General features: G+C 42.5%; 1 protein-coding gene across 3 annotated transcripts; it reads right to left on the reverse strand.

The window, feature by feature from the left end:
- Positions 1-1645: 1645 nt before the first annotated feature.
- CCDC117 (coiled-coil domain containing 117) lies at positions 1646-15545 on the reverse strand. Of its 3 annotated transcripts, none has more exons than XM_030582745.1 (6): positions 15451-15545; positions 11354-11709; positions 9081-9131; positions 8406-8636; positions 6170-6307; positions 1646-4832 (listed from the first exon to the last, which is right to left on the reverse strand). In XM_030582745.1, exons 2-6 carry the CDS (start codon positions 11701-11703, stop codon positions 4577-4579), a joined length of 1026 nt encoding a protein of 341 aa, XP_030438605.1. In that variant the 5' UTR covers positions 11704-11709; positions 15451-15545; the 3' UTR covers positions 1646-4576. The 3 variants fall into 3 exon arrangements, with proteins under 3 accessions (XP_030438605.1, XP_030438606.1, XP_030438607.1); XM_030582746.1 differs by lacking the exon at positions 15451-15545 and adding an exon at positions 12807-12839; XM_030582747.1 differs by lacking the exons at positions 9081-9131; positions 11354-11709; positions 15451-15545 and adding an exon at positions 9181-9300.
- Between the last annotated feature and the right edge of the window lie 3169 nt (positions 15546-18714).

Raw genomic sequence — 18714 nt, forward strand, 5'->3', positions numbered from 1 at the left:
TGAAAGCAGCTGGACAAAGCTGAACCCAGGCAGCATTGGTGGGAAGAAGGAAACTTAAGAATATACCTCCTCTGTAACATCCTCCATTGCAACAACTACTTTGACTGTTAGGTCAGTCTGCAGCCTTGGAGAACTTTTGGACTTCCCAGTGCTAGTGCAAGACCACATAGCAGGAAGTCCACTGCCAACTGCCTCTGACCAGAAGACTATACCCCGTCCTGCTGGGCACAAATCTAGCCACACAGCAAACCACATGTGACACCTCCAGGCTTTATTAGTGCAATTCCCATCTAGGATGAAAGCCACATGCCTACAAGCTCCATCTGATACAAATGAGTTGCACATATATTTCGCAGCACATCACCTCAGTGCTCAGCTCTTTGTGCAGGCTCCCTATTGACCACAGAGTCCAGATCAGGAAATGCAATCTGCCCTCTCCATGGGATTGGCTCCAAGTACATGAGAGATCACCTCTCCCTCCATACCCATGACCTCTTATGACAGCTATGTTCCATTAGAATACTGGAACTGTCAACTCAGCAAAGGGAGGCTTGCGGGCTATGCATGATGCTGAATAGCCAATATCTCATCCTTTGTAGTACTGCTTTTTTAATATATTTAAATGTAATAAAGAGTGCACTATATTTTAATTTTGTCATTGTCACACCTAGCCACCTGTGCATGCTTATGAAGTTTAAGAGGAATAGCACTACTAATTCAAATTAAAGTATTGCAAATCAAGACTGGGACTGGCTACTGCTGAAACCAAAAGAACCACCTTGGCTGCTCCAAGCCCTGCCCAAGAGAAGGATGCCAGGCAAAGATGGCTGCCCCCAGGCTTTCACAGAAACAAGATGGATGAACATGAAAAGGCAGACAGGAAACAGAGCCGACACTAGGACTCATCAAAATGGCAGACAGAAACCTTGTAGGATTATGGTGGAAGGAACAAAGCTGGTGCAACTCTACAATATCTGCGCCATCAGTCTACAGTACAGTAACATGGAAGCAGTCTGAACTGATCCAGTCTATGGGGAAGGTCTTAAAAGTTACCTGGATCTGATGCAATTGTTCTGATACTGGGAATGGCTGCTAAACATTAGAAGCACTTGTGCATGGACACAAAGTGTATGGCAAGTGATCCACATGTTTGACCTAGTTTGGAGGAACATTAATATTTTTTAATGTAGATGGGTCTAGTGAGTGCAAAACATGGGCAAGTCACTTAATCACTACACTTCATGTTTCCTCATCTGTAAAATGGAAATAATATTGACCATGCTCACAGGGATGCCTGCCTTAATGTTTGCTGAAGTGATGAAGGATGGACAGTGCTAGAAAAGGGTAAAGTAGTATTTTCTCTCATATCCCCGGTGAGAAGTTATTACAGATTAACTATGAAACTTGTGTTATTAATCCTATTTCCAACTCTTATTCACCATACCTTGAACGCAGCAAAGGGGCAGAAAGGAGGATTTCAGTGTCTCAAATGGAAGTCCTATTTAGGCTGCACAATGAGCTACAGACGCACGAAAGGTACTTCACCCTAATTTCTGCACCTCTTTCAAACCTAACTAAACTCCACCTGTCTAGCTTTTGTCTTAATTTCCAGTGTGTTTTACAGCAAGAACGTTGCACAGCAATCTAAAAAAACATTAAAAATTTTATTGAAAACTGACATACAAATGGTGATTTGGTCCCAACAGAAGACAGATCAGAATGAGATCTTTCATATTTCAAAATAAAGCATCCAGCAAGGATTTTCCCAGTACTGCACCATTTGTGCCATCTCACTTAACATGCAGAATTAACAAAAAATACTTTTAAGAAAGCTAACAATAGACTGAACTGTAAAGACTGCAGCCGCCCACACCTTAAAATGTTTTCTTGAAGCAAATTTCAGTTCAATTAACATTCCATTTAGTTTCTGGATGGGTAGCAGTGTTCCCTTTCCCTCATCAACCCCAGAAGAGTTTTGAACTGTTCCCCCTTAATATAAAACAGAAAAGACCTCTGAAAACCAAGTTAGATGTTTGCTAATTAAAGCTGAACTGCTTTAGATATAAAGTCATCCCCTTGGCTTAGGCCAATAAACACATTGCCAACAATCCACTGAGAAATCTCAATTCAAGTGGTAGAGTAGTATTAGGGCTCAGTGGAAACTGCATCAGCAAAGAATTTAAGGAGGAAACATACATCTGAATAGCCACCTTTGGCACACGTGATATACAAAGGAGTTAAAACCAGAAATAGACACAGTATCTATACTTTCCCCCTTTGGAAATTCAGATGAAAAAAAACAAGTTTTTAAAAATCAAGTAATATTTTTAAGAGGAAAAAAGAGCCCTACTTGGATTTCACACTTATCAGCTTTCTAATGTCCTCCATGTTCCTTTGTACCATAATTTTAAGTATTGGCAAGATGGTTCCATTAAATATATGAATATTTCCTTCTTCTCATTCAGTTAATTTAGGACCAGAGCCATCAGATAAGCACAATCTGCACTTTGAACCTTTTCCAAAGTCATACAAGCTTAGAGCAGATATCTGTTTGGAAGCACTGCAACACCTTCTAACCTCACAAAGTGGACAATGTTGTCTTCCCTCCAGCATACCATTTGTTTTAATTATTTTACACGCAGTAACATTGCAGCCTCTCAGATGCTGTAGAATTTAAGTCTGTTTAGTAGGTTAATGAAATTCACATGAGATGTTTTACATACTACATATAAGAGGCTTCACCAACCTCACATAAAAATTAGATACAAGAGCAAAAGAAAGCTGCACACATTTGCTCAGTACAGAAATCAAGGTTTCAGATGTCAAGTTATACAACAGTTTCCAGCCTATTTCAATGCTGGTTCAAACTTCAAAATAATTTTAGTGTGTATTTCTTAAACATTTGTTTAAATATTAAACATTAAAGCTCTTTCAGAATCTTGGGCAAGAAGAGCAGGATAGAAAACTGAGGTTACAGAAATGGAACTTCTCTACTTACCCCCAAATGCCCATGTCAGAAAGAATGTCTCCTCTCACATAAAATGCCACTGCCCGACAAAGGAGCAGAAATGCTGACAGCAAATTAAAGCTTTGATATTAAAATACATATGATGGGTTTTTAACTAGAAGAATGTATCACCACATAAACTATTACGGTGTTGTGCTAAGCAAAGAAGTGTAGATAGTTGCTTTTCCAATAAATTTAAAGCTGCTTTGCTGAGGAGCCATTGCATGGGCTTCCTTCTAGTATGGGGAAGTCAAGGCAAACAGATTGGGAATTACCATCCTAATACTTTATCCAGAAGAGTATTATCAGGAGAGGATCCTCAGTTCAGATGTCTCCAAGGAAACCTTGAGACTGACTCTTTGTTGACTGAGAAGATTATTTGGTTTACTGCATACTGATAAATTTTTGTACTATTTTCTAATAAGTAGCTAACTGGATTCCTTTCCTGCAGTACCATTAGCTGGAATAAATTCCTGCAGTATAAATTAATAATCCAGATGCAATCTGAAACTCCAGAAAAACAAAGTATAGTTTTAATAACACAAATGTTTCTGGTTTACATAAACCATTAAGTCCAGGTTTACTTAGAGCCAAATTCTGCTCACTCTACTAATGCAAGTAGTCCCACTCAGTTTGAGATTAGTCATGTATGGCAAATAGGATTTGGCCCTTACTGAGACAACATTTACCCAAAGCTGTTAAAGCAGCTCCTCTGTATCTGAGTCACACATCATCATTTATCAAGATTAAAATCAAAAGGTGTCAGTACATTCAGCACCAGCTGTGTCAGAAATATTACCAAAGGTCATGTCTGGCTTTCCAATCTGATTCAGAACAAGGGAAAACTGCAGCACAAGGTAAAAATGCCAAACCAAACAGCTGAGAACATCCTCTAGGCTTCTTCTTTACTAGCTCAGAGAAAACTGAACATTTTTAACTGGCCCTTAGGCTAAATTTAGTAATCAACTTCCAGCTGAGTCACTGATTTAACTTTCTACGAAAACTAGACCATACGAGTCTACTGTTCAGTTATAACTTGTCACCCCCTATCACAATGCAGCACAGATCATTTCTATATTTACATTTTAAGGTCAGGCCAAGTAGATGGAGGGGTTGTCTTTCTTCGTGTAACTAGTGAGAGATATCTTCTCTTTTCAGTACATTTAAGTAACCTCTCATGAAGCTAATAGAATGAGCCAAGCATATCCCCCAAAGTCTTAATGGCTCACCAAGTGTAAGGGGTAGTCTGAACCACTGTTGCATTCGATCTCTGCATTTCACTCTTTACCAAAGGCAACTAAGAGAACAGGCCTAATAAGCCATTTGGAGAACCTCTTCCTTGCTCAACAGGCCACTGGACTTCTTGTAAAAGATGCTGCTTTTAACAGACTATAAAGCTTTTCTTCAATCTCCTAAAGTTGCAACTGTCCAACTCCAGATTCTTGTTATCAGAAAACAAAAAAAACCCAACAACTTCAGATCCACACCTCATACCTGGAAGGTAGAGGGAGTCAAAAATCAGCCACTGAAACCTTCAGAAATTCATCATTTCAGCCTGAAATCTGGCTTCTATAATTCCATCTCCTCTTCTACACATACAGATGTTCCCAAGCTACTATATAGTCCTGGAGACATCACAGTTTGTTGTGCTTCAGAGAATGTTTCAGTTTGTGGTTGAAAAGCGGCTCCAAGAGTTGATTGCTTAGCCTGGCACCCTTCTGTGCCCTGCTGCTTGTAGTTTTTAGCAACAGAAACAGATTTCAGTTTGTCTGTGAGGAATTCAGGGAGAGGTTTCCAGAGCACTAGCTCCATGGAGGGACGGCTCCTAGAAGGGATGGAGTCTTAGTTTAATCAAAACTCTTTCAATAACAGCTGTGACAAATGAAAACCACCTAATTGCATCATCCACTTAAGTCACTGTCTGTGGAGAAGTGTCCCGCAAGGCACATGCACTAGTGTTTTGTCTAATCTTCTGGAGAAAGTTCCAATTCCTCCTTTCACAGCCTAACAGAAGTTTTTCCTGATTTTCATCATACATTTCCCCTTTCTTAAATTCATTCCATTACTCTCAATTCTAACCTCATGTACAACATGAAATAATAATTCTCTCCCACTGCACCAACCATGAAGCTCGCTATTGCTCACCACACTATGAGACCTTTCTCTTGATATGGAAACCTTCATATATGAACAACGGCAGGCTATAAAGTTAGTGAAATTGAGAGAGTATATAACATTACGTATTAAAGGGAGCATACAGAGTTTTTTGAATACTGCATACAGATGTGGTCTCCTCATCTCAAAAAAGATACACTGGCATTAGAAAAGGTTCAGAGAAGTGCAACTAAAATGATTAGGGTTTTGGAACGGGTCCCATACGAGGAGAGATTAAAGATGCTAGGACTTTTCAGCTTGGAAAAGAGGAGACTGGGGGGGGCGGGGTTGGGAATCTGATAGAGGTATATAAAATCATGAGTAGTGTGGAGAAAGTAAATAAGGAAAAGTTATTTACTTGTTCCCATAATATAAGAACTAGGGGTCACCAAATGAAATTAATGGGCAGCAGGTTTTAAACAAATAAAAGGAAGTTCTTCACACAGCACACAGTCAACCTGTGTAACTCTTTGCCTAAGGAGGCTGTGAAGGCTAGGACTAACAGGGTTTAAAAGAGAACTAGATAAATTCATGGAGGTTAAGTCTATTAATGGCTATTAGGCAGGATGGCTAAGGAATGGTGTCCCTAGTCTGTTTGTCAAAGGGTGAAGACAGATGGCAGGAGAGAGATCACTTGATCATTACCTGTTAGGTTCACTCCCTCTGGGGCACCTGGCATTGGTCACTATCGGTAGACAGGATACTGGGCTGGATGGACCTTTGGTCTGACCCAGTATGGCCATTCTTATGTTAGTTTCTATGAATTCAGCATTCTACTGTAAATTGCAAATACCCTATTTTTAGCAACTACATATAATGCTCTGCTACACGATACAGTACAGTACATCAAACACATTATCAAAGAATCTTCCAACAGTAATGCTATAAAGAATTACAGTTTGAAATCAAGTCTTGCTCAACAGAGGAGAGATGGACCCTGCAGGCAAAACCCTTTTCTCCATTTGGGTATGTTATCTATGTAGCTCCAACATTTCCTCAAGAACTTACATGGACTCTATTATTTTTTTTGTCAGGACTTGATCAAAATCCCTCCTCAGCCCCTTTTGCAGAGTATCAGATAGGACAAGGGTGGGCAGATTGCTAGTGTTCCCATCGGCATGAACATCTTCATCTTCATCAATTATCCTAAGAATGGAGGCAGGAAAGGGGGAAATAATACATCTTATTATTGACCATATCACGGACAAATATGTTTACCTACTGCTAATTGAATCCCATTCAGGGGAGAGTATGCAGTTCAACCACACAATATAAAATTAACATTGAGTTAAGCAGCAATTTCATCTTCTCAGCTCCCTGTAGTCTAGCTTCTAAGATTATTTTCAGATACTCTGAAAGGTCCTGAATTTTGGTCACCCCATGCTACAGCGGCTCAGACTACTGATCAGAATGACCCAAAGCTTGACCACTTAGGATGCACTGCAAGAATTGCCTTTTTGGTAAAGCTCTTGTATATAAATTTGTAAGAATACCCACAGATGTACCCCAGTAGAGCACCTGAAATCCTAGAAAAGGGCAAACAGAAGAAACCTGTATGTAGTCCACTATGGACCTCACAGTGCAGATCCAGATAGGCGTTACAAACGTCAGATCTCACATCACAAACTAATCAATTTAAAGGTATAACTCACTGCTATAAAACTTTGTTAACACTGAATTAAGGTTGACCTGCAGCACTGTGTACCCTCCCGGAACACTGAGTGCACCCATATTTAAGCCACTTGTGGGTTGAAGTATAATTTTAAAGTGTTCACTGTAGTTTGTGCGATGAGATAGGGGGATACCAACTTTGACGTTTACTGTGACTGTTTAAAAAAAAAACAAAAAACATATGACTAAATTTTCTTTAGACCCTTTTTTCCCACAAGAGCTACAGCTCTCTGGAAGATGAAACTGGTAAGTGTGAATCCTTGGTTTGTGTAGACTAGACGAATTACTGAAATTTCAATTTTGTTTTCTGTATTTATTTTTCCAAGATCATCATAAAGTTTGTTATTCTTTTGATTGACAACAGTATCCTGTGCTACGTTAGTCGACCTTATACCAGTCCTTATAAAAAGGCCTTCTACTATGAATGCATTTCCTGATGCTCTACAACTCCTTTGACAAGAGTCCCAGCCAGAAAGGATGAATGGTTCACTAGCTAGCATACTAGCCTAGGACTTGGGAGACCCCAGGTTCAACTCTCAGCTCTGGGGCAAATCATTTACGTCTCTCTGTGCCTCAGTTCCACATCTGTAAAACGGAGACATTATCACTTCCCTCCCTGTGTCATGAGAATAAATACATTAAAGACAGGTGTTCAAATAGTACAATAATGGAGGTCACGGATGTAAGACAGATAGTCCCACTGTTCCTCACCATTTCCTGAACATGTGGCATGGGTACTTTATGCTGCTTCTTGTTACCATCATTCATTCAATCTTTCCTCTCTTAAATTATACTACATTCCTTGACAATACTTAAGTAAAATCTGAGCATGCATGAGGATTTTAAAACACTTTGGAATACTAGATCTCAAAACAGAAGCTTTGCTTTAAGGGCAAATCTTCCAGAAGGAACCCCTAGGTAACGCAGGCAGAAAGCAACAAATGTGCATAACACATTTTCAGCAAGCTGCCAAGGGCAGGACTTTAATTTGTAGTACATGGGTGTTGCTCAGGTGCGGTGGCTACAGGATGTCACCCTGAGCTTCCAGTTACTATGACAGGCTGCCTGCAAAAATTCTGGCTTGCAACTTTCTCTAGCTTGTGCCACATTGTAAATTTAACTTTAACCCTGAATAACTGTAATACTGTATCCTCAAAGGGGCAGTGGCTGCTGGAATCTAGCTGAAATCAATCCTGACCCCATAACACCAATTTGAGGAGGATAAAAGGCATAGTTTGAGCCCCCAGTGTGTCAAAGTTAAGAACTGTAAAAATTTTGATTTTTTTTGAAGGGGGCTTTATCTTGAGAATGCCTTGCTCACAATTACCTCAAGTTTGGACCAATCATTATATCCCAGATTTCCATGAGGCAAAGCTCTTATCAAGACAATCCAAGTCACCACGTGGATTTTAGAGCACTTAAAAAAAACAGCTGTTAAACAGTAAGTTAGTCTCAACCCTACTTACAGTGGTGCTGCCACCCTACTACAATAAACTCAGTTATCCCTTAGACAACGCCTATGAATAAAGGGAAAGCTAAGAAAAAACCCACTCTACTCAATCCCTGCGTTTACCTGTCCTCAATTTCCTGAAGCTTCCTGCGGGCAACCTCGCACTGATGTTCCCCAATTGTCTGATCCATATCTTCACAGGGAATTTCTAACAAGCCAGCTTCATGAAGACTATCAATGCACTGCCTTGCTACCTCCCCAGCTGCTTGCTGACCTGCACAGAGAATCTCTTCAGTGCTGGGATTCGGAGAGTAGTGAACAGTTTCAATCAGTCTCTTCTTCTTCACAGGGCAACTAGGAAACCAAGCAAATTTTTAGTTGGCAACAGAGAAATATCTGACATTGTTAAAAAAAAAAACTATTAAGATCTTGGTCTGTCACACCTATTTCTACAGAGCTGCATAGTTTGTCTGTTGAGAAAGACTTCACTTCCAATGTACAAGAAGAAATTTTAGCTCCTCAAATACAAAAACGCCTTTTCAAGAAAATCAGTATCACACATTCAGTTAGATTTGTGTTATACAAACTGGACTGGATTCAAGGTTTCTGTTTATGTTCAGGAAAAAACAACTGAGAATGGTTCCAAACAGTAGTAGTACTGGGAAAGATTCCCTCACCTAAGCACAGTACAATCTTTTGAGCTCTACCCTGGATCACACACCATCCACCTCCCTCCACCATATAGGACAGAGAGTGAATCAGGCCAAAAGCAAGTCACTGAAGACAAGTTTAACTTACCAATCCACCTCTTCCTCTAGTTTATGCTTCTTTCCACAGCGAAGAGAAACTCTGGAAAGGGACATTGAACAGTTATTTGACTACTAACAGTGTTTTATACCTTTGGATGAAATTGAGTGTGATCAAGAAAATTAAAGCACATGTTGCTGGTGGGTTATGTTCCGTGGCTTTCAGTGTGCAGGTCACCTTGATATAATCAGATGAGGGGAAAAACAGAGCCAAAGATGCATTAGTCTAGAAACAAATCTGTTAAATAAAAACAAAAACAAAAACAGTTGGAGTATAAAGGGAAGCAGTTTACCTTCACGCATCTCTTCCTGAAATTAGTTACCTGAATATAATTGAAATAGGGCAATGTTTGGATCATCTGGTAACTAGTCTCAACCATGACAGCCAAAGTAGAAGGTAAGTTCAGAATGTCATGCTTCACACTTATCTGAACTTGACATGTATTTTTTCTCCCAAAAATAAAGACAAAACACTCTAAAACAGGGTTTGCTCAGCTGCCTTTTGCTGATTTCCATGACAGTTTCTTTCTTGTACTGTGCTTGTGGGGGAAGGTGGGAAAGGAATAGATGTATTTTTCCTGAAGCATTCCTGTTTCTTGAAGTGAGTGCTTAATTATCATAGAATCATAGAAGATCAGAGTTGGAAGAAACCTCAGGAGGTCATCTAGTCCAACCCCCTGCTCAAAGCAGGACCAACACCAACCAATTCATCCCAGGGATTTGTCAAGCTGGGCCTTAAAAACCTCTAAGGATGGAGATTCCACCACCTCCCTAGCTAACCCATTCAGGTGCTTCACGACCATCCTAGTCAAACAGTTTTTCCTAATTTCTAACCCAGACCTCCCTCACTTGCTCGGTCATCTGCCACCACTGAACAGCCTTGCTACATCCTCTTTGGAACCCCCTTCAGATAGTTGAAGGCTGCTATCAAATCCCTCCTCACTCTTCTCTTCCGCAGACTAAATAATACCAGTTCCTTCAGCCTCCCCTCATAAGTCATGTGCCCGAGCTCCCTAACCATTTTCGTTGCCCTCCACTGGACTCTCTCCAATTTGTCCACATCCCTTCTGTAGTTGGGGATGGGAGCCAATCCATACTACTTTAACTTGCTGGCAAGAATACTGTGGGAGACCCTATCAAAAGCTTTGCTAAAGTCAAGATATATCAGATCCACCGCTTTCCCAATATCCACAGAGCCAGTTATCTCATCAAAGAAGGCAATCAGGTTAGCCAGGCATGACTTGCCCTTGGTGAATCCATCTTCCTCTACTCCAAATGCTTCAAAATGGACTCATTGAGGACCTGCTCCATGATTTTTCCAGGAACTGAGTGAGGCCGTAGTTCCCCAGATTCTCGATTCTTCTCTTTTTTAAAGATGGGCACAGTATTTGCCTTTTTCAAATTGTACAGCTTTAATCTCTTAACATGGTTTAATGGCACATTAATTAAACTAATCACACAAATGGAAAAATAAAAAACCTGCAGTGTAATACTGATCTGGATAAACACACTTTTCATCCACATTAAAAAGAACGCAGCAGTCTTCTTTCGTATGGCATTTGAGAAGCAACGGGCTGGGATTATAATTGAATGTTAAGATTCGAAAGCCTTTCTAATTCTTTTAGAGTATCTGTGTGGATCCCTTTGTACCACCACCGTAAGCATGAAAGGGGCAATTGTTCTGTGATACATCGCAGGGTTTGTACCTCAACATGTGGTTGAATGCAGTTCACTGCGGCAAAATCCTGGAACTTAAAGGACTTCCTGGTCATAAAACAATGGCAATAATGGCCAATACCTTACCTCAAATATGCCCATCACTGCGAACTACGCAGCTCAACATCGAGGGCCTATCCATCACAAAGTGCAATTACACTACAATGATCCTGCAGATTCAAAACACTGATGTCCTTGTGCTACAACACACCTGGAGAGCGAAAGCCACAAATCGAACAGAAAGAAAGCAGTAAAAACATTATAGCTTTTAAATCAAGTCCACATTTCAGCATTCAATTATGTAAATGCAAACATCCTTTTGTTTCCCGGACAATTGAGACACACCCTAAACCTACTGGTGGGGTAGGAAGTAAGAAAAACAGAAGGAAGGAAACAGGACAGTACAAAATTCTCAATTCCAGTATAATACTGAACAAATTACAAGAACTGAAAAATTAGAGCCTTCATGAAAACTCAGACATTCAGAAAAATACACTATAGATAACAGACGCTATCCTCCACTTTTCCCTTGTTTATTTTTGTACTTACTGGGTGCAATTCTGCTGTTGCAATAAGACTGGTGGTTTTTCACTGTTTGTGAAAGAAACTGTTGCAACAGTCAAGCCCTCATTATAGCTTCCAGTTGCAGCTAGGGAGGCAAGGTCCAGGTTACTTTGCAAGTATAAGCTGCTGAGATCAGAGCCTTCTACTATATTATTTCTGTTCCCTGCTGTAACCACTATGGTTTGTTGGGGATATTCATGACCAACAGCTCCAGGCTGGGATTCAGTCTGTATGATTCCAGGTTGGAAGGTACTGTCAGGAAGAGTTGCTGGAGCCTGTGGAAACTCCACAGGAGGAACTTCTTGAAAGGATCTGCCCAAGGTTGCCATTTTCATCTGTACCTGTGGGAAAAGACAAACCAACCCAGAACACTGTGACTATAAGCAAACATGTTGCATAAGCATCAGTGAGGAAAAGGCCAGGTCTATAATCAGAGATTTTGCTGGCATGGCCTTGTTGGTTAGGGTATGATTTTGTTTTAACAATAAAATTATGTCAGTAAGAACCCTAGTGTGGATGCTGTTATACAGGCAAAACAGTTCTTTTGCTGGTATCATTTACTAGTTTCTCCAATAAACTAAGGTTATGTGTATACTTAAAATGCTACAATTGCACAGCTGCAGCTGTGCCACTTTATCACTTGAGTGCAGACACTCAATACAGCGCTGTAGTTAATTAACCTCCCAGAGAAAAGATAGCTAAGTCAATGGAAGAATTCTTCCCTTGACGTACCACTGTCTGTAAGGGGGAGCAGGGGGGAGGAGGTCACTTCACTACGTCACTCACAGGTGTGGATTTTTCACACCCCTAAGTTAAGTCGACCCAGCTATGTCACTTTTCAGTGTAGACATGGTCTGACTGTAGACTACTACAGAAATAGGAGGGGTTCTCCACTTGCTGTAGGTAATCTACCTCCCTCACAGATGGGAGCTAGATCAAGGGGAGGATTCTTCTGCTGAGAGATTCTTCTACTAGTGGAGTTCCTCAAGGATCGGTTTTGGGAACAATCTTAATTAACCTTTTTATTACTGACCTTGGCACAAAAAGCGGGAATGTGCTAATAAAGTTTGCGGATGACACAAAGCTGGGGGGTATTGCTAACACGGAGAAGGACCAGGATATCATACAGGAAGATCTGGATGACCTTGTAAACTGGAGTAATAGTAATAGGATGAAATTTAACAGTGAAAAGTGCAAGGTCATGCACTTAGGAATTAATAATAAGAATTTTAGATATACATTGGGGACACATCAGTTGGAAGCAACAGAGGAGGAGAGGGACCTTGGAGTATTGATTGATCACAGGATGACTATGAGCCGCCAATGTGATATGGCCATTAAAAAAGCTAATGCGGTTTTAGGATGCATCGGGCGAGGTATTTCCAGCAAAGATAAGGAGGTGTTAGTACCGTTATATAAGGCACTGGTGAGACCTGACCTGGAATACTGTGTGCAGTTCTGGTCTCCCATGTTTAAGGAGGATGAATTCAAACTGGAACAGGTTCAGAGACGGGCTACTAGGATGATCCAAGGAAAGGAAAACTTGTCATATGAAAGGAGACTCAAAGAGCTTGGCTTGTTTAGTCTAGCCAAAAGAAGGCTGATGGGGGATATGCTTGTTCTTTATAAACATATCAGAGGGATTAATATTAGGGAGGGAGAGGAATTATTTAAGCTTAATACCAATGTAGACACAAGAACGAATGGGTATAAACTGGACACTAGGAAGTTTAGACTTGAAATTAGACGAAGGTTTCTAACCATTAGAGGAGTGAAGTTCTGGAACAGCCTTCCAAGGGGAGTAGTGGGGGTAAAAGACATATCTGGCTTTAAGACTAAGCTTGATAAGTTTATGGAAGGGATGGTATGATGAGATAGCTTAATTTTGGCAATTGATCTTTGATTACCAGCAGATAAGTATGCCCAGTGGTCGGTGATGGGATGTTGGATGGGATGGGATCTGAGTTACTGCAGAGAATTCTTTCCTGAGTGCTGGCTGGTGAGTCTTTCCCACATGCTCAGAGTTTAGCTGATCGCCATATTTGGGGTCAGGAAGGAATTTTCCGCAGGGGCAGATTGGCAGAGGCCCTGGAGGTTTTTCGCCTTCCTTTGCAGCGTGGGGCGTGGGTCACTTGCTGGTGGATTCTCTGCAGCTTGAGGTCTTCAAACCACAATTTGAAGACTTCAATAACTCGGACATAGGTTAGGGGTTTGTTATAGAAGTGGATGGGTAGGGTTCTGTGGCCTGCTTTGTGCAGGAGGTCAGACTAGCTGATCACATTGGTCCCTTCTGACCCTAAAGTCTATGAATCTATAAACCTGGTGCTATCTACAACAGGGGTTAAGTCTGCTTAACTATGGCTATGTCTACACTATGCAGCTTATAGCGACGCAGCTGTGCCGCAAAGACGCGCGGTATAGCCACTGTTTGTCAGCAGAAGAGAGCTCTCCTGCCGACAAAAAGCTTCCACCCCCAACAAGAGGTGTTAGCATTGTCGGCAGGAGCAACAAATCACTGTTCACACCAGCACTTGTCCCTGACAACACTTTTGTCTTTCAGGTGTGTGTGTGTGCGCGTGTTTTAACATCTTTGAAGGACAAAAGTTGTGTCTTTCAATTGCCAGTGTAGACAAAGCGTAAGGAGATTTCTACACTGGCACTTCATCGGCAAAACTTCTGTCATTCAGGTATGTTAAAAAACACCTCCACGAATGACAAAAGCTTCACCGATGAAAACCGCTGGTGTGAACAGTGCTTTGTCGGCACTGTTCATGACGTCACTAAAAGCTGCATAGCGTAGCCATAGCCAAAGAGTCTGTCTTCACTACCAACGTTAAAACGCAGTCACACCAACACTTTAACTTGGCTGTGTAGTTGCGGCACCAGTGCTGGGAGACAGTTCTCCCAGCGCTGTACAAAACCCACTCCTGTGAGCGCAACTCCCAGCACTGGTGCACTGTCTACACTGCCACTTTATAGCATTGAAACTTGCATTGTTCGGGGTGTGTTTTTTCACACCGCTGAGTAAGACATTTTCAGCACTGTAAAGTGGCAGTGTAGACCCAAGCCTCTCAAGGGTGTGGATTTTTCATGCCCCGAGAGACGTAGCTATGCCGATGTAAACTACAATTCCATGCAGACCGGCCCTAAGTGATACTGGCAAAAGCATTTTCTGCCAGCATAATGGAGTCTATGCTAGGGCTTTTGCCAGTATATGAATGTCATTTAAAAAAAAACAAAAAAATCACCCACATGTGTGAAATTACTTTTCTGGCAAAAGTTTCTAGTGTAGACCAGACCTAAGAGACCCACTGTAAAGAGGTTTAATGCCAGCTGCAGTTTACAGCAGTAATATACATAAAACAAATGCAGACTCTCACTGGAATGATCTCCAGCAAATGAGATAGAAAAGGTGCTCTGGAGCGTAGGAGGGTGCAACAGCACCAGCAAATAATGGCATGGCATTAGTTACTCCAGAGTTTAAAACCCATTTCAGAAACACTAGTGGTACTAAGATAGACCTTGAGTGAGGCCCCTCAACTAGGGTGACCAAATGCCCCGATTTTTGAGGGTGAGTCACAATTTTTGGATCTTTTTCTTATATAGGCTCCTATTACCCCCCCCACTCACATCCCGATTTTTCATGTTTGCTGTCTGGTCACTCTACCCTCACCATTCCCTGTACAAGCAATAGTCCAGTCTAAGGCCACTGCCCCACATCTCCCCAAGCCCATCCTCTCCCCATCAACCTGCTCCACGCTATAAACAGCAGTAATCCACCCTAATGTCACCGCATTACCTCTCATTATGGCCTGCTCCCTGCACCCAACCCTCCTCCCTCCCCACAGCTCACATCCCCCAACATCCTCTCTCCCCATTCCCTCCACACCCACAAAACTCCCACACCCAATCTTCTCCCCCCACATCCCCATTCCTCACACCCAACCCCCCACATGTCCCCCGGCCCCTCCCCAGCAACTTGCTCCCACCCGGCCCTCCCAGCAGGATCCTGGCCGCTCCCTTCCGCACACAGACCCGGGAGCTCTGTCACTCCCCATCCGCGCACCCCACGCCGGACTCACCCCAGGGCAGACGGGACCCCTCAGCCTCGCTCCTTTCCAGGCCTTTCTCCGCAGGCGGAGAAGACGCACAACGGGCGCGGGATGCTGGGAGTCGTAGTTCCGGTGGGGGAGATTGCCGAAGCTGAGGCATGCTGGGAGTCGTAGTTCCGGTGGGAGTGGGGCTGTGTGTGGCTGAAACTGGGGCATGCTGGGAGTCGTAGTTCCAGTGGGGGAATGGCTGAAGCTGAGGCATGCTGGGAGTCGTAGTTCCAGTGGGAGAATGGCTGAAGCTGAGGCATGCTGGGAGTCGTAGTTCCAGTGGGGGGAATGGCTGAAGCTGAGGCATGCTGGGAGTCGTAGTTCCCGGGTGTGTATTCGCACCCATGTGCATACTGGGGCATGCTGGGAGTCAGGGCCCTCTTTAGCATTTATGGGGCCCTATGCAGTATTACTCAACTGGTGTCTCTGTGCTTGATGGCAGCCCAGGCTCACAACCTGGGGGAGGGAGGGACGAGGCAGCAAAGGATACCGAGGTGCCCGGCCTGCCTCACAGCAACAGAGAGTTACAGTTCCCCGCAGAGACCCCCACACCTTCTCCCTCATGCAGAATGCGTGGTGCCAGCACATTTGGCGCTGTGAAAATGGCCCTGCTTAAAATGACTGCAGCACACGCTGGGAGTGCGGGAGCCAATCCATTGTTAACTGCTGTCATAGGCAGTCGGTGAAGCTGCCACCTGGGAAGGCCAACTCTGCAACCCACCTAGTCCGCCTGTGGCCCCGCCCCACGCATACTCCACTCCTGCTCTGTCCCAGGCTCTGCCCCCACACTGCCCAGGCCCCGCCCTCTCCCCACTGTCTCCCTCCTCTCTTCCCTCCCCCTCCATGATCACCCCCTTCCAGCCAAATCCCTGAACACAAATGAAGCAAATGACATTTGGGAAAAAAACACTCTTCTGCAATTCCTTTCTAAAGAAAATGAAGCATGTTTTCCACTGCATGCCAGAAGGTGAAGACTGGACATGCAGAATGTACCTAATTAAAGGCACTGAACTTGGGAATAAAAAATGTCAGTCACAGGTTTTTTGATATACCCTGAGGTTTGTCAGAGATTTATTTGCAAAATCTTTATACTAAGGGCAAGTCAGCTGTCTTGCTGAATACAACATTAAATATTATGGAATACATGATGCAGCTCTTCTCTGTTTTACATTTTCTTAATCAGTATTTCTAAGATGATTTAATATTTTAAATGTACTCTTAAGCCTTCATAAAGTAATAATTCCAGATTACTACATATTTAACTCACTGAAACAAAGACATTGTTTTAAATTAATCAGTCACAGAGGTTTAGTGTGTTCATAACAATGTTCATTGCTGTTAGAAAAAAGGAGGGAACACTAATTTACTTTGTGTGATCTCCATAACAATAAACATGTTTGTGAAATTTCACCAACTTTAAAAAATATCAGCAAAGAGTCCTGTGCCACCTTATAGACTAACAGACATATTGGAGCGTGAGCTTTTGTGGGTGAATACCCACATCTGATGAAGTGAGTATTCACCCATGAAAGCTCATGCTCAAATACATCTTTTAGTCTATAAGGTGCCACAGGACTCTTTGCTCCTTTTACAGATCCAGACTAACACGGCTACCCCTCTGATACTTTAAAAAATATGTTTCCATAGATTTTAGGCATAACAAAGGATTTTATAATTACTAATGTACTGATTTTGCTAGAGGGTTCTCTTAAAACTAGTTCATCAAATAGTCAGAAGTAAAGAAAAAGAAACTTGTTTGTCCAGCTATCTGGCAAAAAAGGGGTGTTGTCCCTTTGAGGGACAGGTGGTGGTGGCACCAGTACCTATCTCTCTGTGATGGGTTCCCCTCCCCCCCTTTCTGGGGTGCCATCTGATGTACTGGAATCCTACTGATCCCTCCCATTCCACCAACCTGGTTTCCCTCACCCTGTCTTGCTGAGTCAGGCCCTCAAGCCTCCTCTAGCATACACACAGGCTGGGACATGCTGTCATAAACAGATAGCTAAGGGTTAATGTCTCTTTCACCTGAAACACCTGACCAGAGAACCAATCAGGAAACCGGATTTTTTCAACTTTGGGTGGAGGGAAGTGGGTGTCTGAGTCTTTTGTCTGTCTGCCTGTTTCCTCTGAGCTTTGGAGAAGTAGTTCTATTTTCTAGTCTTCTGTTTCTAAGTGTAAGGACAAAGAGATCAGATAGTAAGTTCTATGGTTTCTTTTCTTTGGTATTTGCATGAATGTAAGTGCTGGAGGGCTTTGATTTGTATTCTTTTTGAATAAGGCTGTTTATTCAATATTCTTTTAAGCAATTGACCCTGTGTTGTATCATCTTAATACAGAGAGAGCATTTGTATTTTTTCTTTCTTTTTTTATATAAAGCTTTCTTTTAAGACCTGTTGGAGTTTTTCTTTACTTCAGGGAAATTGAGTCTGTACTCACCAGGGAATTGGTGGGAGGAAGAAATCAAGGGGAGAGCTGTGTGTTGGATTGCTAGCCTGATTTTGCATTTCCTCTGGGTGAAGAGGAAAGTGCTTTTGTTCCAGGATTGGGAACGGAGAGGGGGACTCACTCTGCGTAGTTTCACAGAGCTTGTGTCTGTGTATCTCTCCAGGAGCACCTGGAGGGGGGAAGGGAATCAGGATTATTTCCCTTTGTTGTGAGACTCAAGGGATTTGGGTCTTGTGGTCCCCAGGGAAGGTTTTTCAGGGGGACCAGAGTGCCCCAAAACACTCTTAATTTTTTGGGTGGTGGCAGCAGGTACCAGGTCCAAGCTGGTAACTAAGCTTGGAGGTTTTCATGCTAACCCCCAAATTTTGGACGCTAAGGTCCAGAATCTGGGAATAAGGTTATGTCATGGTGGCAGTGGCGGGAGATAGACAGAATCCAGAAGCCAGTAGGAATATTATATTTTTCTTTTCTCTGCTAAGGGCTTTTTAGCAGAGAGAAACAGTTTGGTTTTAAAAGGGAACCAGAGAGAATTTTTTTTTCTGCTCTCTCTAGCAGTTTGTGGTTTGCATGTTAAGCGAGAAGACTGTTAAGGGTCTTTTGTCATGCAATAGCACTCCCATTGAGAGTCATACCAGCACTCTATATGCATGCAAATAAAGTGGTTTTTCTGGTTTCCCTTCATTGAACATTAGCTAGAGAGAGAAAGGGAAAAAAGCACTGTTGCTAGGCAGACTTCAGGAGGCAACAGAGCCTGCAGTTCAAAAGAGAAACACCGGAGGGCACCCCAACACAAGAAAACAG

Source organism: Gopherus evgoodei, chromosome 13, assembly GCF_007399415.2.
Source record: "Gopherus evgoodei ecotype Sinaloan lineage chromosome 13, rGopEvg1_v1.p, whole genome shotgun sequence".
NCBI classification, from domain to species: domain Eukaryota; kingdom Metazoa; phylum Chordata; order Testudines; family Testudinidae; genus Gopherus; species Gopherus evgoodei.

Bases quoted from the DNA above. Each gene is read 5' to 3' on its own strand.
- CCDC117 (XM_030582745.1), bottom strand. From the start codon at position 11,703: ATGAAAATGGCAACCTTGGGCAGATCCTTTCAAGAAGTTCCTCCTGTG. The intron at 6,308-8,405 runs GTAAACGCAGGG...CTCCATTCTTAG, and splicing joins CTTCAGGAAATTGAGGACAG to GATAATTGATGAAGATGAAG. The intron at 4,833-6,169 runs GTAAGTTCTTGA...CATCCCTTCTAG, and splicing joins AAAAAAATAATAGAGTCCAT to GAGCCGTCCCTCCATGGAGC.